Source organism: Dendroctonus ponderosae, unplaced genomic scaffold, assembly GCF_020466585.1.
Source record: "Dendroctonus ponderosae isolate FM_Combo_2020 unplaced genomic scaffold, Dpon_F_20191213v2 Dpon_F_20191213_3, whole genome shotgun sequence".
Classification (NCBI taxonomy): Eukaryota; Metazoa; Arthropoda; class Insecta; order Coleoptera; family Curculionidae; genus Dendroctonus; species Dendroctonus ponderosae.
In genome coordinates, this window is record NW_026018508.1 from 14,710,555 (window position 1) to 14,734,346 (window position 23,792).

Sequence of the window (23,792 nt, forward strand, 5' to 3'; positions counted from 1 at the left end):
GTAAAAACTTTCTCAGGTAAATCATGTACAAAATGTTTCTATTTACTAATAACGGTTTATCTTATAGTTTTCAACCGTTCACGTTTCATAGGGCTTATTCAAGAATTTATTGCTTCTTGCACTAATATTCTTCTTAGTTTTTATCTTCTGTGTGTACGAGTGCTTTTCAACGTTGTCTAAGATTCTGGGCGATTTTTATGAACTTTTTAATATCTGTAGAATCCTTTGCTTGCCCACCATTAACAAAGTGAAGAGCTGAAGAGCTGAAAAGTAACCACAGATCACAGAGTAACCTCTGTGATCTGTGTCGTACACTTCACCTAGTTGTCTTCATCTATGCACTTCACTTGCTTTGAATGCCTATATTTTCTGGAGAATCGAGTTTGTGTTAGAATATAGAATAATTAACCGATGAATAGTTTCTGTGAAAAACGGGCGTAATCGTAATGCAATCGCAGTCGAAGTTCTCTGAATAAGGCTTTTGATTTCCATTCAGAGTCAGTGTCAGTGTGGACATTAGGTGCTGGGAATACGAATCGAAATTATATTACGTTTTGCTCTTTCGTACAGTTTTCGAAGCATAATGTCATAGCAATAAGCTATTGAGGGAAACTGATGTGCATCAAAACAGTTATAGCATTTTATTATGTTCCTGAATGCAGCAGACGTAAGTATAATTCTAGGTTATGTCATTGTAAGGCACAAGTACTGATATTTAATATCGGGGATTTTTTGATTTGCAACAGCTGCTTATATTGGAAGCAAGCATTGTCTTAGCTAAGTACGTTTCTATCTAGTGTGAATTGGTCCACCTCTGCTCTGAAGTGCGAAAGTGCCAGTTGAACCCACATATTTCGGCTGAATATCAATCGTCTTCAGCCACTTGTATAGCAATAAAGAGCGAGAATAATTCCAGAACCAATAGTAACATAATTTAAAGACGACCGCATGTAGATGCAATGTGTTTGGGTGAACCTATTTTACACGTACATACATATGTCGGTCAGTAGGTACTCGTTTCTGGTGCCCGACTCTGTTAATAATAACCAAAGCAAATAGTTAAGAAATAGTGTTTTAAAATAACCAATAACAATAAATTTGGGTATAGAAAACTTAGTGCAGTTAATGACACACTTGTCTTTTCCACATTATTCCTCGGACAACAGATGCAGAGTGGTCTGGACTGAATGAGTAGCTGCATATTCCAAATGTGGCAAACATAGTTGCAACAAAAATGTTGCTTATTCCTCTAAAGTTAACTTCAGGTTTACTCAAATATTTATTTAGGTATTTAAACTTGATATAGTCATTCTGCTTGTTTATTTTTTATAAAAAAGCTTTTAAATTAGAAGCTTTTAGGGTGGTCAATTTTTAATTTTTCAGGGCATATAAGCTCAAAAACATTTCGAAAATGTCATACACACTATAGTCCAAAAGAATCCACCCTGTATACAATGTAATTTCTAAAACATCTGATTAATATATTTTCCTGTTATTTTCAGAAAATTGGCTTGTGACATCAATGTGTTCCTGAAATGGTGTGTAAAGAAGATATATTGACATGGTTTCAGGACTTGGAAAGTTATAAAAGGATAGATATGTTATGTGAACTGATAAATATGTGTTTACCGTTTGAGTTGAGATTCGTAGGCAGTTTCCTGGAAGAAACCGGGAAGCATAGCTATCAAGCGTTACGGCAACGAGCTTTAGCTGCAAATGATTACGAGAAGCTCGAGAAGGACACTAGTTTAAAGGATCGCACTCTTTATGAGGAAAATATACGGCATTTGATGCTGATAAATGTCTCTTTGCTGAAATCGAGAAATTACAATGTGGCTAATTGGTATTCGAAAAATTTCTTAAGGACAGACTATATTGAAGAACTAGTTGTGAAAGAAAAAAACGAAATAGTGCAAAATGAACTATTGCTGTTGTATACGATGGCAACTAGACATCCTGCGTTTAGTTTTGATCAAAAACAGTTTTACAATCGTATACTAGTGCGGCTGTATGAATTACGGGATAGCAGATCTAATAAGTCTTGTACTTACAGATACCCCCCGGGATTTGAGTATCCAAGCTTTTACAGGAATAACAAGGTAATTATGGAACTCTATCAGCGTCCTGCATCTCTGCTTCCTTTTTGTCTACCCCCACACTATTTACTTTCTTTTAATCCTTTGAACTAGACAAAAACTATTTGACTCAGAAAAGATTTAAAAGCTAAAATTGAATGTCGTTAATTGATAAATCTTTGCCTAGGTTTATGAAAACACTCAAGTACCGGTCGCAATACCTATGCATCCTCCTGGACTTCCACATCAACTAGATAATATTGGTAATCTTAGGGTAGGATGGCATGGTTTGACCTGCGGAGCACCTGCAGAGGTATGTATAATCTTTGTATTTGGTGATATCGGTCTCAAAAAAGGCCCCGTGGTCGGCAATTATATTGAAGAAGTTCGGATAAAGTTTAGCTTAGCAAAAAAGCCGTGGGATCTTCTGATATCTGAATCGATTCTTAAACCGAACTCTTCTAAGGAAAAAAAATGCAAACGTATTTTCAGTCACTTGCATCTCTTTATTTAAGCCTCTACTTTTTGATGGCTGGTTAGAAGATATTTTCAAAGTTTCAGCACATCGTAAAAACTGCACGAGTTTGTTGGGAAAAATTATAATTTTTTAAATTTCAGCTCTATCACAAATTCTTCATTTGTGGGTATTTGTTTATGTCGGTATGTTTATGGAACACCCTGTATCAGGAACGCCCACATGCATGCAAATTATTATAAGTTATTCGGTGTGTGTTCGACTCATATATTCACCGATTACAAATCATATTTTTAATGCCTCCTTATCGGTGTTTCAATTTCAATTGTTCGATATACTTTGTATAATTGTTCGATAATGTTAACTTGTTTTCTCTTAAATTTATATATTCTCGACCTCAACGAATTATACTGCTTGCCAAGTCCGGGTGATTGTGAAAATTCTCAAAATCGCTCAATAAAATAGACACACGGACAAATTTCCACTAATTTTGGAAATGGATAAATTCTGATTGCTGAGAGCGATTTGATTTCAGCTTGCAGTGCATTTTTTTGGTTAGTGCGTGTTATTGCATTAGATAAAGTGTCTGCAGGGTGGCAAATGAAACAATGTAAAATTGGTGAAAGTTTCACAAGCTCTTAGTTGGACAGAAAAACGTGTTTATTTGAATTCAACACCACGAGAATTAAGATTTTTTATTTACCAAGTGGTTTTAAAAAAATCAACTTTTTGGTATTGCACTGATAATTTTGATTTTGAACCGATTAACCAAATCTAAGCCTCATATTGACGCTAGAACTTCGTAGTCGAATTCAGACAAAAACCATTAATGCGGGTCGCATGAATGATCAAAGTAACTTAACTTCTTCCCGAATTTCCCGAGTAATTTTTTATGCAATCCTGAATATTGTGTTTTCGTATGGTTTATCAAGTTTTAGCTTCAACATGAGCTCAAGCTAGTGAAAATTGGACTAAGAGCGGAAAAATTATCGCTGCTAAACCAAAAAGTTGTTTTTTTGAGACCAACCTGTCAAGCAACAAAGATATGACCGAAAAATTCGAAAACCGTTTTGAGCTATTTGGCTTATATTTAAACTTTAGGTGTTGAGATCGGTGAAAACTCTTTTCTCCAACTAGGAGCGTGCCGAACTTTTCGCAGTTTTACATTTTTTTAGTTGCCACCCTGTAGAAATTTTCTCTGAAGCACTGTTTTTTGCAAAAACACTCACTAACCAAAAAAGAGTTACACTAAATAACGCTTTCAACAGAAATAGAATCGCTCGAAGCAATCAGAATTTATCCAGGTCCAAAATTAGGGCAATTTTGGCTGTGTAGCGTTTATTTTGTTGAGCAGTTCAGATGCGTCAGGATTCTGCTTTAACATGTTTACTAATTAATTGCTGTGCTTTAAAATCTTTATAACTTTGACGGAGCTACAAATGATAAACACGTTTGGAGAAACAGAAGGTAACAAGTATATGTAAAATTATTAGTTATTCCGTTATATTAAATCTGATACATTTATGCAATAGTTCGTGGAAAAACAGCCCTTTGTAATTTGCTAGCAATTGTCTTTATTAGAAGTTTTGACGTTAAGGTACCGCCGTTTTCATCTCAACATCCTCTTCAACCTCCTCAACCCACCGCGTCTCCACTAGTCAATTCACCGAGTCAGTCGCGCTGCGGTTCACCCCGCCCTCTTACTAGGGCTCCACCGTTCCCAATGGTAGCATCGACTACACAGATAGTGAGTATCAATTTCACAATATCAGTCAACGCGCCTATATTGCAAAATATAGGGTTTGCTTTTAAATCTTTCAACTTATTTGATATTCTTTACAAAAAGTTATTGCGCTTTACTTAACAGACTTAAAAAATACAATGAAATATAAAGTATGTTATTAGAAAAAACTACTTTTTTGCGCTGCATCTTTTATGGCCGATCCCATATAATGGTGAATACTTTTAAAATATGCGCGTTTGCTATCTGCAACGCCGCTTAATTTAATTAATATCATTGGGACCTCCTGTATCCTGTATATTAAGTTGTTTTGTTAACTAGAGATTCTTCTGGAAGTAATAATGCGAATATACATAATTAATGTATGAGTTTTATGAAGATATTTTGGTCGTTTGTTTTCGGCAAATTCAGCTTATTTGTAACATGTAACATGCGTGTCCAATTTTGATTTAAATGTGAAATGTCTAACAGGTGTCCATACCATCCGGAAACCACCCCAGTGTTGGGACACCGTCCGGGCTTCCATCAACCATAACTTCTCAATTGCCATCGGTTATACCAGTGGCTTCTGTACTGCCAGGAATGCCAATTTCAATAGAATCTTTAGGTCCGCCCCCTCCAATGGGACATTCAGATCATCCCTCTCCGGTCTATGGAATGGTTAAATCGAGCAACCAACTGCACGAAACCGAAGAGGTAAGCAATGGACCAACTTGATACATGAAAAATAACTTGACTGCTTTTAGCTCAACCCCGTTTTAATCGAAGATTCGTTGCAAAAACATCCACCTCCTCTTTCGCTGAATCCGTGGATGACTAACGCCAACATTAACTCGGAGGGGAAGCAAATTAATGGATTGCGGATAGCTTCCAATTACCCTACCTCTACGAATATGCGTAGTTCGATTGCAGATCAACTGCATTCAATGTCGTTGACAGACGAAAGTTCGCATTATCATTCGTCCAGTAGCAGGTAAGTTCTACTGGATTCGTTATAATGTTTCGAGAAATTTATCTGGTTCTGCTTATTTTTCTTTTCATATTTACTGATTGGATATGCAAAGTTAGAAACAGTATACTAATAAGCCATTTGTCTTTAACTTAATCTACTACATTAAAAAACATCAAGCTCACACATCCTCTGATAGTCACTCTGTCTGTGATGCTATAGTATATCGGTTTGACATGTACTCTCTCTCACAAATTCTTGCCTTCTAAACCAGTTCGAATGGTTTAGTTCTTTTGAGTCTTCTCGGAATGACCGCATTATCCAGGAGCTTGAGTGCCTCAGGATTCACATGCTGATGGAGTCGCTGTTCATGATTATGTGCATTACTTTTACGTTATCTACTGTTTCTATACCCTACTAAGTCTTTATGTAGGTTTCCTTTTTTTATATATACGTTTGTTGGTGAAGTCGATATGGATCGATTTCTTTTCATTTAATGTGATGGGTCTTCACGGTCCAACGTTGAACCTCATCTATAGCTGCTTGGAGTTTTTCACTAGACACTAGCAACAACATTTTGATCAGCAACAGTAGCTTGACGTAATTCTTCTTCAACCCCACTCACACTGACATCATCAGAGCTTACTGGCAGATCAGATGTGTATAGTAGATACACTGCCCTGTGGAACCCCTGCTTGAATTTCTTGTAGATCAGAGAAAGCATTGTCTTGTCTGACTCTGAAGTACCGCTCAGTTACGTACGATTTCAATATTTGTGAGTATTGAACCGGAAGCAACTTTTCAAGTTTATGGATCAAGCCTTCGTGCTAGACTTTATCGAAAGCCTGTGCAACATCCAGGAATACAGCTCAGCAAATTTTCTTCTCTTCTAGCCAATTTTCTATGGAATTGACGCTTCTATGGACTTGCTTAATTGAACAGTGTTGATTCCTGAAACCGAACTGATGATCCGGGATAATCGGTTGAGCTTCAAATATTGGTTTTAGTCTTTTCAATAGAAGTTTTTCAAATAGTTTGAACATAACTGGTAGTAGTGGTATTGGACGATATGACATTGCTTCATGGGGCGGTTTTCCAGGTTTTGGAGTATGAGTACTATATTGGCCCCCCAACATCAAACTTTGCACAACACAAGTAGGTTTGCACGAAGCGGCATAAAGTGAACATTGTTTTAAATATAACTTTTTTTAATAGCTGCGAACTAGAAGCAATTGCCTTCAACTAATAGGTTTACATTATTTTTTAGTAGTCCTCTTCAAACACCTCCTGATACCCCTTCCAACATAGCGCCAGCATCTACCACATCAACTCAGTCTAATCGAGGGCCTATTGATAAATGTCGTATGAACGGAGTGCCAAACTTTTTAACTCCATTTGGAGATACGACGTCGCCGCCACCGCCACATGGATTTACTTATCCTGCGTATGCCCCAATTGCTCATGCAAGGTAGATATTGTTTAACGAATTCGTTTTTTTTGTTTTAGATTATTTCAAACACTTGGTTCAGTTAAAATGATACACGCTGATTCAACATAGGCGTCACTCGTTTTAATTGCATACTGAAAGTAGACCGAAAAATTGAAAAACGAATTTTTGTTTATTTCGCGGAAAAAATCCGTAGATTTGTAATATTGGCTGCAAAATGCTGGAAAGTGCAAAAAAGTAGATCAAAAACACAGTATTTAAATTATTTATGTAACAATAAAAAAGTATCCCCAATCATGCCATGCCATACATTTAAGGAAAGTACCTTTTTTTAATTTGGTGCCAGGCTCAAAGTTATGAATCTTTTTTATCGCGCTTTTACACCTCGGACCCTTAAACTATCATGTGCAATTGTTATATTAACCATTTTTCAAGTTTTGGTAACTTTTTTTTGTCTAAATGAGATGACAATGATGTAATTAGGTTGCAATTTATACTCATTTACATGCAAAATAACATTGCAAATTTGGATTATTAACAATTAATCCATTTAAGTGGCAGAGTAATTCTTCGATAGTGACCTTCCTTACAGGTTCTATGCATCTCCTAATTTTCGACCGCCAACAACGGTATTCAACCAGTTCCAGACTGCCACTAACCAACCTTTCCAGGGGGCTCAACCCACTGGCAGCGAAACTATTCCTCCATCATACTCCTACACCATACCTTATATCTCTTTAATGTATTCGAGTTACCCCCATCCACCCCAGGTTCCTCAACCACCAACTAATACGATACCTTTGAGGAACCAACCGCCTGGGTGTTACAATTGTGGTGCTACGGGTCATCTGGGCCAAGATTGTCCCGAACGGAACATCGACGATATCACCCAGAAAAATACATATAGGTAAGAAGAACGTAGTTTATTATGTGGCAGTAATTAGTGTTGTTTTGTATTTTTGCACAGCCGGTAGAAGAGCAAGAGGCTGCATTTAGTTCTTTAGCTTATATATTATTTTTAAAGTAATGTTTTCGGGTTAGTGCTTAGTGGTCCCGTACAGCATTTTGACAAAATTTACCTTAGATTATTACTTTGTTTAGTAGTTTGTATTAAAATTAATTATTGAAACTGGACACGCTTTTCAAAGTTGAAATACTGGTTGGCCCTGTGCGTCTCACTAATTAATTCTTTTTGCTGGAAATGATAACCTGAAGAACTTTTCTCAAATGTGTGCTGGTCGTGCTATTCAATATACAGGGTGATGGAACAAATAGGGTTTAGATGTTTTGTTTGCTAGCTCAGAACACCTCAGAAGCAATTTCCGGATGGGTTTATGGTAACAAAATGTATTGGGTGTAAAAAGGTGAATTAGTGCTTGGAAACACTTTTCGTGAAGAGGCAACTAATGATTCGATTACTATCTAGAATAATTATAATTAAGCACACAAAAATAGCCAATATAGTTAGACTGTCGGCCAAGCTAACATTATTACTATACGTAAAACAACGTGTAAAACAACGTCTGATCGGATATGAACTGAACAGATTTACTTAATAAATTCGAATAAAATTTTACATTTGAACCGCAAAAAATCATATAGTTTTATGTAGCTAGCAATTAATTGAATAAAATCCGTAACGTGAAATAATTCATTGAGATTGCAAAAATTACGCAAGAAGCAAGTAAGCACTGACCCTGCCGTTTATGTACACCTTCAAATACAGTAAAAAAAAGTTTTGTTTAGTCATACATTTAAATTAGCAGTGCAAACAAAACATGCAAATCCGTTCGTTCATTTTGCAAGGAAACTGAAATCATCACCATAATGATATCTTATTCTCACATTAATCGGGCAAGTTATTATTTATTGTTTCGTTATTCAGTAGTAAGTACTGTAGTCGAATTACTTTTTTGCCGTAACAGCGTTATATTCAGAGTGCAAATATAATCCTAATCACTGTTAATATGATTTGTCGTTATTTCAATAGTTAGTTCACCACAAGTAGTAAACTATTTTTTTGATGTATTTCGAAAAAATCTACAATTTAAATTCATCGTTTTTCTTTACTATGTGTTTACTTGAAGAAATTGCTCTACCTTTTCGAGCTGTAGAAGATGGTGTCTATGAAAATGTATTCCAAATTGTTCATATGGTCCGAATAAAGTACCTACATAACGTATTCGATGGCCATTTTAATAGCGAATTCAACGATGTATAAGACAGAAGAGATTCTACCGGTTTTTGTGTAAAAAACAATTTTTTGATGTAGTATTCTAAAGTTTTTTGGTATTTTATGATTGCTTGAGGTTCTGCAATGCCCAAAACACAACAAAAAAGATTCGACTTATCACACAAATTTCATGCATAATTCGCGAGTTCAAGTCCAGAAGCCCCCTGGTGGCTAAAATTATAACTACAAGTTAAGTAGTAATTTGACACTTGTTTTGTTGACATCTGATTGTGATTTATTTTGTTCCAATCAAGAAATAGAAACAGTTGTCAATAAAATGTCATCAACTCCAATAAATAAACAAGTCTCAACTGTCACTCGACAACGATTAATTTGACGTTTCGCAGCGTCACCATCGGTAGTTGAGCTTGCGAATTGTGTTTATGTTGGTAGTCAAATTTCGTCACTGATGACGTGCGACCAAAGTTATAGTAAAAAGAGTATATATCAAATTGATTGGATTTAATTTGCACTCTGTACTGTTTGATGTTATATGTACATAATTTTTCTATAAATTCCATGTATTTCAGCATCGATTTTAGTCCAGTTAACTCGGATAACGAGAAATGAAAAAGGGAGTACAAACCCCATAAATAGAAGGAATGTGCACATAGACCAGTGTAAATAATACCTGAGAAGGTGAGATAGACTGTTCGCATAAGATTTGAAATTTTATTAATTTTAATTGTCTATGACCAAATGTGGTTAATTCATGTGGAAGGAAGCAGGTTGGAGGGTGAGAATATATGGTTTTCTCGGTTGGCTGTGAATTCAATTGGATTGAATGATTTTCGACTACATGCAAAATTCAACTGTCTGGAATAATCAGTATTACTTTTTCAGTTGTTCGGCTTGCATATATTAAGTACGTGAATTGGGAATGTTATCGAAATGTTTCATCACGATACATATCGTATGTTACAGTTAAAGTAATATTTATGAGCTAAAGATCTAATTGAAGCTTCCGATCCAATATAAGCAACAGAATAATTATACCTACTTTGCATTATTGTTAAAATAAATACAGCTTAAATTTTAAATATGACATTTAAGACAGCCATATCACATACATGTTTTAAAGAATTGTAATCTTGTTTGTTGGTATGTATCTATTCGTTCATTACGCATCTGCAAAAATCAGTTTCTTGGGCGCAAAACATTTCTTGTCGTTATGTATGCTCACAGACGAAAATACTACTTTTGTTCACGCGAACGAAACTATATATGTATAATATTAAACGCTGTGAAAGTTAAAGGGCACTTTTTAAGAAATGATTCCTTTCCGAATTGATAATATGTACTTTATTGTATGTTAACCTTTTTTTGTGGTAAATTTAATATAAAGGGGCGTTCAAGTCGATTTTGACATGTTTGTAGCCAATCAGTTGAATTTGTTGTGAAAACGGGGGAAAACTAAATAATTTTATCCTTTCCAATTAACTTTTTAATCTCTTTTATACTTAATCAATGTTGATAAAATAAATTATTACATTTATTATATAGTTTCTTTAACCTCGCTTATGCTCTTATCTGACACAAACCTTATGGCAGTTTCGCGTTAAAGCGTAAGAATTTTTTCTGTAATTCGTATCTTTTGAGAGAGCAATAAAGGGATTTATTTACTTGCCACATTTAGTCATTTTTTATTGCTCTTGTGGCGTAAACAGTAAATGAACTATATTTAATTTTTAATGAGTTGCACTTTAAATGGTTGCAATGATTGCTAATGTTATTAATAAGTACATATGAACAAAAAAGAAAATGGAAATAACATTTCTGATTCAATACTGACCGAAAAAGTCATTGTTTTCGCCCCAAGCATCGAGTTGGCAATAAAAATGGATTTTACCACAGGCTCCCTGTACTATAGAGTAAAAACCCTTTTTTATTTATTGCTGTGATTGGGGAGCATAATCTGTTTTTAATTGATGTCCAGCTTTAATTAGTGTCTATTTAATATATGTTTTCGATAATGTCGTTCAGTTTTAGTCGATTCAATGAACTAATGATTTGAAACTGATTGGTTAGTTTTAAATGATGGTGAAAATTGTTTGTCATTAAAGATAATTGTATTTGTTAGTGTAGTGTATTTTTATTTAGTACGTCGTATTGGTCGGTTTTCAGCATTACACACGATTTGCAGTATGTACAAACCCACTTTTCCGTTTTTTCTTGGTTAATAAAATTTATCTTACCAAAAATTAAACCACATACAATTATTGTATGATTACAAATTGCGCGTAAAGCTTGGTTCTCATGGGTCCGGAATGTTTTGCGGAAAAATTCACGCAGTTATTATTATTAGCGTGTATTCCGATTATTTTTCCGCATTCCGCCGACAGTGTTGGCATATCTTTCGGGAAGCGTGACACGAAACAACTCTTTTCTACATTTTTTCCTGCCAGTATTTTGAGGCGCATGAAATGAACGTTGGAAACCAAAAGTTAAATCTGCTTTTGTCTTTGTAAGTTCTAAAAAGAAGGAAACAAAGACATCAAAATGAAAGACTGTCGAATAGACGCCCCTCAACATAACCCTTCACTGGAGATAACCTAGGTTTTCACATTCTTAGCAAATACATATTAAAATTTGGGCGGAGCTAACGCATCCGACAAACTTCTGATTGGTCGGAAGGGTTTTCGCATTCCGGACTAATGAGAACCCAGCTTTAGATCAGAGTTGTGTCTTGATTAAATAATTACTAACAATTGATTCAATAAAACATTTTGCTAAAGAAGCATCAGTTACAGTCAATTAGCCTTTGAAATTCGTCTGTTTATATTTACCTAGTTTCATATTGCCTATGCGCAATTTTCAAAAATAAATACACATTTTGTGAAGAAGTTTTAGAGGAACTACAGAAGGATTTTATCAACATGTAGTGCTGGACATTCAGGTTTTAAACCAGAATTTAATTGCAAAATGCTATTTGCTGAAAATGGTTTAAATTGTAGAGCGCAACCTGCAAATCTTAAGAACAACATATTTTTCGTTCTATGAATTTCTAAGCTACAACCCCCATACGATATTTACGCATTCGTCACAATGTTTTATTTAGGTAGTTTATACATATAGATATTTTAAATTCTATTTGGCAACATACCCATTAAAGCTTTATGTTATCGGAATCTCAAAGCGTAAACTAATTTACTTTTATGCCATGGCATCTATTTAATTATTTGAATTATGGTATAGGAGTAAAAGCAAAGTTTAACATAATAGACTTTTAATACCTACTAAAGTACTGTTCAAGAAATGCATCTTTATAGTTACTTTGCAAGACTAATTTTTAATGTCCTAGAAAGTAAAATATAGCAAACCATTATCACACCTTAATATAGAAAATAATGTTTTATCGAATATCAAATGTAGTTTGTTGACTCATTTTTGGAAAAATAAAATTAGTAACTCACTTTACATTTGATGGCCATCCGATTTTTTGGGTATCGTTGAAGGATTAAATTGCCATACACGTTATTTCATTTATTTATTTTGTTGTGAATTTTGTTACTTTTTATGTCAATATTGTCAAATTATGTAGGCTAATGAACTAGGGAACGGTTCTATCACTTTTATGTATATCTTGATTTTTGAGCAAGAGTGAGCAATAAACGTACCCGTGGCAAGTGTCTCCTTCCGAATCCTAGGGATATCTAGGATGTACCTAAGCTGTTTTGAAAACAGTTTCAACTAAAAATAATTTATTTATAATTATTACCCATTACAATAATTGTTCTAAGAGTGTATCTGAGTTGATCAGGCATGCAATGAAAAACGATTTCTTGAACATTATGAAAAAGTGATACAACCGAGTTGAAAAAAACAAAACAGATTTTCCAAGCCATATTACGATTTCGTCTGCTAGTAAATAGTTTTATATATTTTTCTAACAACTCTCGCATTTTGTGATATTGATAATCAGTTGTTGTGCAGTCTAGAGAAAATTAAATATCTACGTACTCGAAGCAATATTAATGTGTTTGTACAGCTAGGTGAATACAATACAGTCAATAAGGCTGGGGAATCTGCTTTGAATTCTCTGTACATTATCAAGATTCTACTGTACATAATGACTAATTCAAGTTAATATTTAAATATTGATATATTTATAATACAATCAGTATGACTGACAGATAACTTAAATTGAGATTAATAAAAGATTTTTTATTAAACCAAAAATTGTTTTATTTAAGAATCAACACTATTTTTGTATTAAATATAATTAGGTAGGTTAAATTAACTCCAATAAACAGATGCAAAAATCGATACAATATCTATCTAAGGGAAGCCATCGTCATCCTCTTCTGCCATCTCTTTGGCCAGTTCGAGGTCTTGGGCTTCCCTTTCGCGTCTTTCTTCTGCACTTTCCAACTCTTTGCCATATGCTTTCGGGGGATATCTATAAAAGCATGTGTGTTTCATCCGATTAAAAATCTATATAATATTCATGTCGCGCTTACCGCATAGCTTTCACACTCTGATTATGCAAGTCAAGACAAAACGATATTCGTTGGTGAAACGCCATTTGCGGTTCTTTAGTGCAATATATGTCGGTGCTCTCCTTACTCCTCATGTAGCCTGTTGAAATGATTGCAATTCTCAATGCACGAATTTTGTGAGGAAATCATACATACCACCTTCAGGATCCAGAGTAGCTTCGATTACGCCATCTCTAATTGCCTTGGCCACAATAAATTCCGCATCCTCGGTCGAATCCAGACCCAACTTTCTGGCAATATCTTGAGGGGAAATTCTCGAATAGGATAATCCAATACTTCGGATGGCTGTTTTAATTACATTATGGCGCAATCGCAGGATCAAAGTATATGTGTGATCTTGTCTGAACTGAGGTCCAAAATTCTCCAGAACTTCTCCAAAGCGGTGAAGATTGCCCATACGAACAGCTTGGGTCAATTGGAAGTACGGGGCAAGTGAGTGACGCATAGAAGCTTGTCTACAACAACAAAAATCAGGTAAATAATGTGTGATAACGCCCCTTGTAGGTGATTTTCAGATGGGTAGGAAAAACAAGGAGAACGAACGAATCTCGCAGCAGCTTCGCAGGTCAACGCATTCAAAACACCGAAATCAAAGAAAAGAGTCAGAAAGTCAACCATCAACTCAACGGCCGCCAACCCTAAAACACCCAACACGAGAGGCCAAAGACTTAAGCCTGTGTCCCATGCATCCGTTTATACGATGATACGAAAGTGTTTCTATTGGTTGGAGATCTGTCAATTCGTCCGCCGTCTTACGAACAATAGAAACACTTTCGTATCATCGTACCATCGTATAAACGGATGCATGGGACACAGGCTTTACACTCTGGTAGGCATACACATGCCTCCCCAAATTTATCGGTGTCATTTTTTTGTCTATCAGTGTTGGTAATGTTTTGCATCTAAGACTAAGAATCTTACCTGAATATTTGCCGCTCAGGTATATCTCCCAGCAGCAATTCGACAACAACCAGCAGCTTTTGAACAGTCTGCCTGAAGCCAACTGCAGTATTTTGGGGTGCCTTCCTCATAGCCTGCACTAGATGTTTATAGGCAACACTGTATTCCAGCCTAGCAGCTTTAATTCGACCTAAATAATACAAAAAGCGGGCCCACTCATTGTTACTGGCTGTTTCAGGAAAAACACATTTTGAAACCAACTTGTCGGCTTGATCATATAAGGAATAGTGAAGATAATTTCTCAACAGACAGTTAATTAAAACAGCCTGTCCTTCGAAATCATTACGAAGAGTCGCTGTACGTAGTCTAGCATGAAGAAAAGCTCGGATTGTATCCAACCTGTAAATTTAATTAGTTTTATGCAATAATTGATCTGTGTTGGCATATTATACTTTTCTGTTAACTCAGCCACTCTTGAATGATAAAAATAACATTTAGCTGCTACCAAGTCGATTGTTCTACGATTCTGACTAGTAATTTTGAGCATCAATGCCTGAGAACATCGGGAAGCTTCTTCTAATTTATTTGTATCTACCAATCTAACCAAGATTAGCAGGTGAATGTACGCATCCACTTCTGGAACAGGACTCTTAGTTGCAGAACGTGTTCTGGTTTGAGAACTGTCCAATTCTCCTGTAGCCTCCTCCACAAATGTTAATAACACTTCTCTGTCTGCAACCGGGTATATTTGGACTATTAAGCTCCTCAGAACTACACCACTTAGCTTCCTTCGTGTATTAGGCAAACACCTATAAAGATACCACAATTAAGAGGGCGGTTAAACTATATATATTGTTATTAACTTGTTACAGTAAAGATAATAAAAATAGCGAAAAAAAAATAGTTGCCACTAGAAAAAGATTACTTAAGTGATATCAACCAATTAAATCAACGTTGTTACCCTGTATCTGTACCTGTTACCAATTTGTCCTGATCTGGGATTAAACATTTTATTATTTTTTGTCGGTAAATAACAACTTAACAATATCAAATATATTCAGCTGTTATGTTAGTCCACCAAAAGATAAAAATTATTGATTGTTTAATTAATAACTTCACACATATTAAATACTTGAACATTTTCCGTTGAAACTAACGTTTTAACGACAGGAAAAACTTCACATACTTTGGGTTAGTAGTCTTTTTGCAGATCCAATATAGTTGTTACAGTAAACTTCGATGTAATCGGTCTTTATAATGATGGGCTCAATAAACACCCGGAGAAAATATTCACATATAAACACATACATATTTTAAATTCACACTGAATAATAGGATATGAACAAATTTCTTTCTAAGGGGACAGACCTCTGAACCAAACAGTGCTGCAGAAATGCATCGCATGCTTTAGACCAAAACTTTCTATGAATGTATGTTAACGAAATAAATTGTGGTGTTAATAAGATTAAGTAAAGTAGATTACCTTAGGATTCTAAGAATAAAACGGCTTTCCTTGCTGGAGACTGCCTTTTCGATTTGCCTGGCATGTTCCCTGATTTCCTGTAAATTCTGCAAATCGGCGTCTCTCTTGCTGTCCCCAGCCTCAGGCCCGGCAGGGCTGTCGGCACTTTTCATTTCCACATCAGTGTCGACTAACACCATCGTATCCTTTAAAAACCTGAATGAATTTGCAAAATGAAATTCCAAAAACAAAGCTTTCACTCTGATAGCAGGGTTAACTGTCAAATTTTGTCTTGTAATGGTCAGTCAGCAATGTTGCAAACCTTGTCATTAACGTCAGTTATATGCACAGATCACAGAGGATACTCTCTTTGATCTGTGGCCCTTTGAATATAAAACTACTTTAGTTTTATATTAAATACAAATTCTTTTTTTCCCTGATGCTGCGCGCTTGCATCCCTAAGTCTATTTTCTGTGTCCAGCAGCACCCAGCAAATATGATGTTACTTCCGTAGATGTGAATTATAAAAATAAAATATAACTTTACACAATTTATACATTTCATATGGATAAATTGTGTGAGGTCGTTCTGTAGTGATGTATACTGCTTCATATGTCTTAAATTTCATCATCATTCAATTCAGGGCGTTTATTCTCGTGCGTTAACGTAAGCACACCCGGGGAAGTTTTGTATTGCCGATTGCCTAAAATCGGTGAAAAGCAAATTCGATATTCACAAGCCTATTTCTGTATCACAGATTACCAAAATCTTGATTCTGTGTTTGCACATAATAATAAGATTTTTTCATATGTGAAATGTCACTCGCTTGGTCTAGGTCTAGACTTAAGAATTTGCACTCACACCGATTTTAGGCAATCGGCAATACACAAATTCCCCGGGAGTGCTCACGAACACGCATGAAAATAAAGGTCATGAACTCTGAACCACAGAACATAACCTCAAATTATTCATGTCTTCTAACATATTTACAAGTAGAGAAATCGAAAAACTGTAACAAAAATGTTAAAATCCAACACTATTATTTTCTCATGTATTATACTGCTTTCACTAATAGCGACATGTCTTTGTCAACATGGGCATTTGCATGACCACGAACATCATGAACACGAACATCATGATCACGATCATCATGATCACAGTGAAGATCCAGCATTTAAATACTCACAGGCAGCAAACGAGCAAGCCAAAAAACAGAGAGAATCAACAGATCATGCAAAACCAAAGACGCACACATGGAACACTAATGAGTTGTGGTTCTATGCCATGGGCTCTACATTTATTATCAGTGCTGCCCCGTTTTTGATTTTGTTTTTAGGTAAGTAACTGATGAATTAATTTTATTTTTCATGTGTAGTTTTTACGTTTTTTTTCTTAGTTCCTCTTAATAATGCTGACAAGGATGCACCTTTATTGAAAATATTATTGGCGTTTGCATCTGGAGGACTGCTTGGAGATGCCTTCCTGCATTTGATACCCCACGCTGCGCTAGCAGTAGCAGAACATGAAGCTGAACATGGTCATAGTCATGGCCATAGCCATGGTAGTGGAGATGAGGCAGAACATGTGCATGATATGTCAGTAAGTCATACGAGCTTCAAATATTAATTTGCTTCTTTCTGATGTATGATATTCTTTTAGGTTGGACTTTGGGTGCTGGCCGGCATTGTTGCATTTTTGGTAGTTGAAAAAATTGTAAGAATATTGAAGGGTGGCGGGCACGGCCATTCTCATGCACCTTCGAAAGGAAAAGACAAGGATTCCAAGAAAAGCACTGGCAACAAACAGGATAAAAGTGGCAAGCCTGAAACCGAAATTACAGGTAATATTGAAAGACGAGTCTCCTCTTTGTCGTCCTTTCAACACAATTTTCTTCAGGATCAGTTCAAGTTCGGAACATTTTCTCTGGCCAGTTCTAAGCGAGACGAAATTAAAGCGCTTAATATAGTTATTAAAACTCACACTTTGTTATCCAATATGACAACGTTATTTTAAACATCACTCTTGTTTCTAGGAGAAAATTCAACCGGCGAAATGAAGGTTACTGGATACCTAAACCTCGCAGCAGATTTTAGCCACAATTTCACAGATGGTTTGGCTATTGGTTCTTCTTATTTGGCAGGAAACACTGTTGGCATAGTCACGACCATTACAATATTGTTGCACGAAGTTCCACACGAAATTGGTGATTTTGCCATTCTGCTGCAAAGTGGAGTATCTAGAAGGAATGCTATGCTGTTGCAATTATCTACCGCTCTAGGCGCAGTTGCAGGTAAATATCTATTTTGTTTTGTACGCCACAATATTATTTAATGTACCTAGAAGTAAAGCCCGTGTCCCATGCATCCGTTTGTACGATGATACGAAGGTGTTTCTATTGGTTGGAGACCTGTCAATTCGTCCGTCGTCGTTCGAACTTACAGATATCAACCAACCAATAGAAACACTCGTATAAACGGATGCATGGGATACGGGTTTCTATTGGTTGGAGATCTGTCAATTCGTCCGTCGTCGTTCGAACTTACAGATATCAACCAACCAATAGAAACACTTTCGTATAATCGTATAAACGGATGCATGGGACACGGGCTTTACTTCTAGTTTTCCGCGCTCGCCGTAACATCAAGAATATGTCTCTGCAATGCTAATTCATTCTGTAATGCTGTTTCTGTTTTAGGAACCGCAATATCTCTGTTTGCCCAAAACAGTGCTGGAGCTATGGCTGCATCTTGGGTTCTTCCATTCACTGCGGGAGGCTTTATTTACATAGCGCTAGTATCTGTGATTCCTGAATTACTCGATGAAAAAAACCCTACTATTAAACATAGTCTGTTGCAAATATTTTCAATGTTGTTTGGCGTTGGAATGATGGTGTTAGTTGCTGAATTTGAATGAGTGTGAAGTTAATGTATGCAGGTTTTAATTTCCACCAAGAGAAATGATCACTTTTTGATTAAATTATTATATTATAGAATGTACAAGGTCTCAGCTTGAGATAGACAATTGTTTCTACACTATTTTTGTAACATTTTTATGTAACTTTATTTGAAATAGCAGCAATGCGTTGATTATTATCTAATAGTTTTATCTAAAGCTTTAARAACTTWAATTTTTTACTATACATCGTTTAGAGAATAGATTGTATGCAATGTAATGTTTGAATTTTTTATCCGCCAYTTTGTTTCAAACRAAAACTGCATMAAATTTACATTAAAATATYTAATTTATTGTGATGAATCTTAAAAGTTSCGCACTGAAACCGTTAAAATATTTATTAATATCAATTKAMAGTGCAATTTTWMSTRARTKMWMYTCCAGSKMGCMCWASTMMGKGRWTGTGWAGCTGCGGCAGCACTWAACTTACTTCTCACTTAACGAATAAATTATGGTATTTTTCGTTGATTGCCACAKGAKGTAGCCCTATTAAAATATCTGTCGSACAATGGGGTTAAGGCAAATCAAATTAATATGGGCGAAAACCGGCGTATATTAAAAGTCATATATTCTATTTCCACAAGTGCATGTTGCTCTACAATTGCGATGTCGATGCTTGCCTTGCGGTGTGTGGTTTCTGCACAACCAGGTGGGATGAATCCTGTTGAGCTCCCTGCAGTTGCCCCACACATTTGACACATCACAGGAATTAAGGCAAAGCTTCTTGCTGCATTGCTTTTTGCAGGAACTGCATGGATTGCCCAACTTGTAAGGGAACGACGTTCGACCGGGACGATTACCACTAAAATAGTACTTTTCGATGCAAGGGCGAAAAGTGTCGTTTTTCGAACCACGACGGCGTTTGATGCTGTCAATCCGTCAGGAGTTCGATAAACGGTTTTTCGTCCCCGTATCGAACAATTTTTTTTATTCGAATAAAGGATATAGCACGAATAATAAGTTAAAACAAATAAAAACAACAGCCGTCAACTTCATATTTAAAATTTGGTGTCAATGCCATTTTTGAAATTGTCATGTTTTGACGTTTGTAATTTTTCAAAAGCGTACTTTTGTAAGCATATACAAGTGAAACAATGAGTGTTGAAAATCCCAGAGCTGCTTTCACGGTATGGTGTTTGTATGAGATGCATATTTTGCATRAAATTTGCGCTATTTAAAAAAATCGTGTTTTGCATGCGGCAAMATCGGCGAGCGCAGAAAAATAGACCGTTTGAACGACTTTGAGACTGAACTGTTTACAAATTCAAAGTAGATTATGATCAATAGTTCCTAAACCTACGTAATTCATTTTAAAAGCCTGCCGGTTACTTTTTAATGAAAATACGTTAAAATATTTTATGACAGTGACGCGTTCAATTTGTCACATTTACTTTTGCGCACATGCGCGTAAGCGTCCGTGCATAAAAGTAAAACAATTGAACAGAAAAGAAAAGTGTTTCTTTTCGACCATCGCTTCTGTTCGAAAAATGGCACTTTTCGATTCATTCGAATAAAAATAACATTTTCTGCTTATTAAAACTCAATACTTTTACAATATTAAATCCAATTTCATATACTAAAGGTTTGCATGTCATGTTTTCGATTTTCTTAATAAAAGTTTCCGGTTCAATTCCCCATTTCAAATGAAGTTCCCCCGTGAAACCGCGGTTTTTGCGTTCTAACAATCGTGGAAAACATTTTTGGAAAGCGCACATTTTTTAATTCTTAACTCGACTCATACTCATAATCGAGATGTGCCAATTTTGGGGATTGCTATAGGTACTAAAAGTTTAAAACATTTGCCAGCTCTTAATAACTATAAGAATCCAATTTACATGTAGAAAATTAGATGATCATTAATGTATTGCTTTTAAGTATTGGGAAAATAGCAAATTAATCTTTCTTTGTCGTCGTAACAGTGATTTTCATGGCACTTTAGTACTAAGATTCACTAAGTTGCCAAGCTGAAATCATCTTCTATCTGCATGCGGAACATGAATATTGTTCCATTCTAAATATGTTTTTGAATATGCATTGAAATATTGAACAGTTTTATGATTCATTTACTGCGTAAATTGACTGAAAATAGGCCGAAGAGATACTTGAGTCGAACATAAAATTAATACTCGTACAGTTGGTGATTTGACAACATATTTTGTATTAAATGGAGCTTGAATGCCCAAAATTTTACGCTTCTTAAAAGCAATTCATTTGTGTCGTGTAGCTGTTGTTGAGGATGTTGTAGATGTAAACATTAACTATTGCCCAACAATAAAATGAATTTAATGGTGCATGTTTACAGTTGTAAATCTTTTAGATCTTTTGGTTAATCATGTGCCTTCCTGTACATTGGCAACAACTTCTGGAACTTTGTTGGTACAACAGCCAACTATTAGTTCTTTAATTTTTATTATTTTTGATCGATTATCACTCCATTAGGTATGAGAGATGATTTCAGAAGCCATTGTTTCCATATGCATTGTTAATTCTATCTGTATAATTTCCATACATTCATCGTTACGATTCCTGTACTTTTTACTAAACGCAAAGGTGATATTTGCATAGTAAAATGTAAAAGATGGCCGCGTTACTTGTTAACGTTAAAATAAGCGTCAACTTGGAGAATAATGGACATTGAAATTCCACATAACGGTTAACACATAAACATGTATAGTTAGACAAATTTTTGCAGGATAATGTTAGTTAGGTACGGATAACATTTAAACTTACATCGGACAGTAGTTGCAAATATAATTGTAAAAAACTCGTGTTCTTCCGTCAATTTCTTTCCCATTTTTGTCGTACAATATTCTATAGCATTTTGAAAGGCCACATCCTACTTCATGTGTTGTAGCCCATACCATCTGTGTATAGTGTCCTACAAGCGTCATGTTATTTTTGCCCCCAAATTTGAAGGCATCCTTTTCAAGCCACCAGGTTTCGATTGCAAAGAGCCTTGAACGAAGAAATACTGCCAAATTAAAGTGTTCTTATCAGCTTACAATAAAAACTTCGTAATTGAATTACGTAAAGAACTTTGCAGGTTTTTATTAACTTAGATCCTTAATTCATTTGATACGTAACTCTCTTAATGCGGGTCCGATTTGGATCATTAAAAATTTATTGTAAAACTAGTGGTTTGGTCTAAAAATCGTATTTTGCAAACTTGAAATCAGTTGAGAATCTTGACCGTCATTAGAGTTTGAAAGTCGAAAAGACCAATTTTCAAGACAAATGTTATCAATGTTTTTTTTTATGGATTTAAGGTTTTTGCATGTGGAAATTTTCTGCGTAACTGTTAACATCGGGCCGATTTGAAAATTTTCAAATTTGTGGAGAAACGCACGATTTTCCATAAAAACTGCATCTCGGAAAATTGCAATCGGTTAAGGTCGAAAAGACGATTTTCCGAACAAAATACTTCGAATTTTACCGCGATTAACTCATTTTCAAAACAGAACATCAGATTGTTCGCAAAGCGTATTCTCGACACGTTCACTGTCTATAAGAAAATTCGTATTTGCAACAGTTTGGAACGAAATTGGCTCTGAATATATTCAGATCCGAAATAATTATTTCGGATCTGAAACTTCTAGCAAGTCTTTCAATAAGTTTAATGCATTCCCCGAGTCCGGGAGATGAAAATGATGGAAAATTTAAGACACTTTGAGAAAATTTTCATTTTTTCAAAAAATCGACCCCCACCCTTAGAAAAATKTCGGTCAAAAATCAAAATTTCACATGCGTGTTTTTTGAGCTCAATCGATTCCTTTCGACACAAGAAGGTCACAAATGTGCATTTATACAGTGTTTGGGTCAATAATAAGGAAGAAATCGTCGGATAAAGATCGTAAACGTTCAAAAAACGCTTAAAATGTCTATTATTTTGGATCTGAAACGTCTAGCAAGTCTTTCAATGAGTTTAATACATTCCCCGCGTCCTTGAAATGAAAATGATGGAAAATTTAAGACATTTTGAGAAAATTTAAAAATTTTCAAAAAATCGACCCCCACCCTGAGAAAAATTTCGGCCAAAAATCAAAATTTTACATGCGCGTTTTGATCTCAAGCTCAGCTCAGGTTTCTTCCCTGTTGTTATTGTTTCGCCGGTTTCATGTTTCAGTTTGAGAATATCCTTTTTGCCATATCAAAATTTGTTTCTCATTACCTTCATGCTTTTGTTAAATAATTTTTTTCTTTTTTGTAATAAATGCTATAATTTTGTATTCTGTACGACATCGCAATGATTATAGGTATCAAGTGTTTGCAAAAAGACGCAGTTTAAAACGGATTTAATACATTTTGGTTGCATGTAAAACGGTAACTCAGACGATGTTTCAAAGCGCTGCTAAAACATGGCTAAACTAAAAAAAAAAAAATTCTCCTGCGAATTTGTCACGGAATCAACTATTCATGATTTATTTTGCTTGAAATAATAAAAAGTGGTTTTTTATTACGAAAGTTCTTTGTCGGTCTATGGAAATTTTTGTTCATAGTTCGATCCAAGAATCTCGGCTTGCAACATCATTGTTGCAACTACGACGTTGTTCCGTTTAGGGACGGACTCTAGCGGTAATTTATAACATTTTAAAATATGACAGTTCAGTTACCTACCAAGGAACTTTGGTGCTGGCGATGAAGATATTTTGCCCACAAGAACCATAGCCGCTGACGTGCCGACCTTCTACGCTATCGTGAACAAGAAACTCGCACTTGTTAGCCCATCTTTGGGCGTCTCTTGCTGCACCTCTATGCCATTTCTTCAAAAACACCTTCATTAGTAATAAGTTTAGGCAGTGAATTTATATTCTTTTGAAGCCACAAGTAACTAAATATACTGAAAAGTAGCGAAACGCCTACCATTTTCAGCATGTTGCTCGCTTTCGGTTCAACCCTTGACCTAAAGTAATTGTGATACATCACAATTTTGTTTCTTACTCTCTGTCGCTCGGGAGTGATAGCCCGAAGAGGCAGATGATCTCCCATCAGTTTCGGGCCTAAAATGCATGTATAGTTATACAGGGTTATTCACGCTATACGGCACGGACGTTTGCGGCTA

General features: G+C 35.5%; 4 protein-coding genes across 9 annotated transcripts in view; 2 read left to right on the forward strand and 2 right to left on the reverse strand.

Annotated features, from left to right (window-relative positions):
* The first annotated feature begins 298 nt into the window (after positions 1 to 298).
* LOC109537411 (arginine-glutamic acid dipeptide repeats protein) lies at positions 299 to 10,999 on the forward strand. Of its 5 annotated transcripts, XR_007281047.1 has the most exons (10): positions 299 to 667; positions 1,503 to 2,099; positions 2,263 to 2,388; positions 4,148 to 4,297; positions 4,763 to 4,987; positions 5,038 to 5,264; positions 6,508 to 6,708; positions 7,265 to 7,594; positions 7,655 to 8,574; positions 9,451 to 10,999. XR_007281047.1 is itself a non-coding variant. In XM_019904126.2 (9 exons), exons 2-9 carry the CDS (start codon positions 1,536 to 1,538, stop codon positions 9,488 to 9,490), a joined length of 1,863 nt encoding a protein of 620 aa, XP_019759685.2. In that variant the 5' UTR covers positions 299 to 667; positions 1,503 to 1,535; the 3' UTR covers positions 9,491 to 10,999. The 5 variants fall into 5 exon arrangements, 4 of the variants coding, with proteins under 4 accessions (XP_019759685.2, XP_019759688.2, XP_019759687.2 ...); XM_019904126.2 differs by lacking the exon at positions 7,655 to 8,574; XM_019904129.2 differs by lacking the exon at positions 9,451 to 10,999 and having other exon boundaries at positions 7,655 to 8,653.
* Positions 11,000 to 13,080: 2,081 nt separating this feature from the next.
* LOC109537412 (probable 26S proteasome non-ATPase regulatory subunit 3) lies at positions 13,081 to 16,130 on the reverse strand. Its single transcript, XM_019904132.1, has 6 exons — positions 15,803 to 16,130; positions 14,772 to 15,128; positions 14,341 to 14,718; positions 13,555 to 13,874; positions 13,381 to 13,498; positions 13,081 to 13,319 (listed from the first exon to the last, which is right to left on the reverse strand). The coding sequence occupies exons 1-6, from the start codon at positions 15,979 to 15,981 to the stop codon at positions 13,199 to 13,201; spliced, it is 1,473 nt and encodes a 490-aa protein (XP_019759691.1). The 5' UTR covers positions 15,982 to 16,130; the 3' UTR covers positions 13,081 to 13,198.
* Positions 16,131 to 16,706: 576 nt separating this feature from the next.
* Positions 16,707 to 18,953, forward strand: LOC109537505 (protein catecholamines up). Of its 2 annotated transcripts, XM_048664808.1 has the most exons (6): positions 16,707 to 16,897; positions 16,928 to 17,117; positions 17,178 to 17,380; positions 17,441 to 17,621; positions 17,814 to 18,071; positions 18,477 to 18,953. In XM_048664808.1, the coding sequence occupies exons 1-6, from the start codon at positions 16,802 to 16,804 to the stop codon at positions 18,692 to 18,694; spliced, it is 1,146 nt and encodes a 381-aa protein (XP_048520765.1). In that variant the 5' UTR covers positions 16,707 to 16,801; the 3' UTR covers positions 18,695 to 18,953. The 2 variants fall into 2 exon arrangements, with proteins under 2 accessions (XP_048520765.1, XP_019759838.2); XM_019904279.2 differs by having other exon boundaries at positions 16,707 to 17,117.
* Positions 18,954 to 19,268: 315 nt separating this feature from the next.
* The window catches only part of LOC109537506 (cysteine-rich secretory protein 2), an 8,397-nt gene continuing 3,873 nt past the window's right edge, over positions 19,269 to 23,792 (reverse strand). The window contains exons 3-6 of the mRNA XM_048664809.1: positions 23,594 to 23,730; positions 23,348 to 23,493; positions 21,464 to 21,688; positions 19,269 to 19,535 (exon numbers count right to left, since the gene is read on the reverse strand). Coding sequence (XP_048520766.1) covers positions 19,289 to 19,535; positions 21,464 to 21,688; positions 23,348 to 23,493; positions 23,594 to 23,730 — 755 coding nt within the window. The 3' untranslated portion in view covers positions 19,269 to 19,288. The remainder of the gene's footprint in view (positions 19,536 to 21,463; positions 21,689 to 23,347; positions 23,494 to 23,593; positions 23,731 to 23,792) is intronic.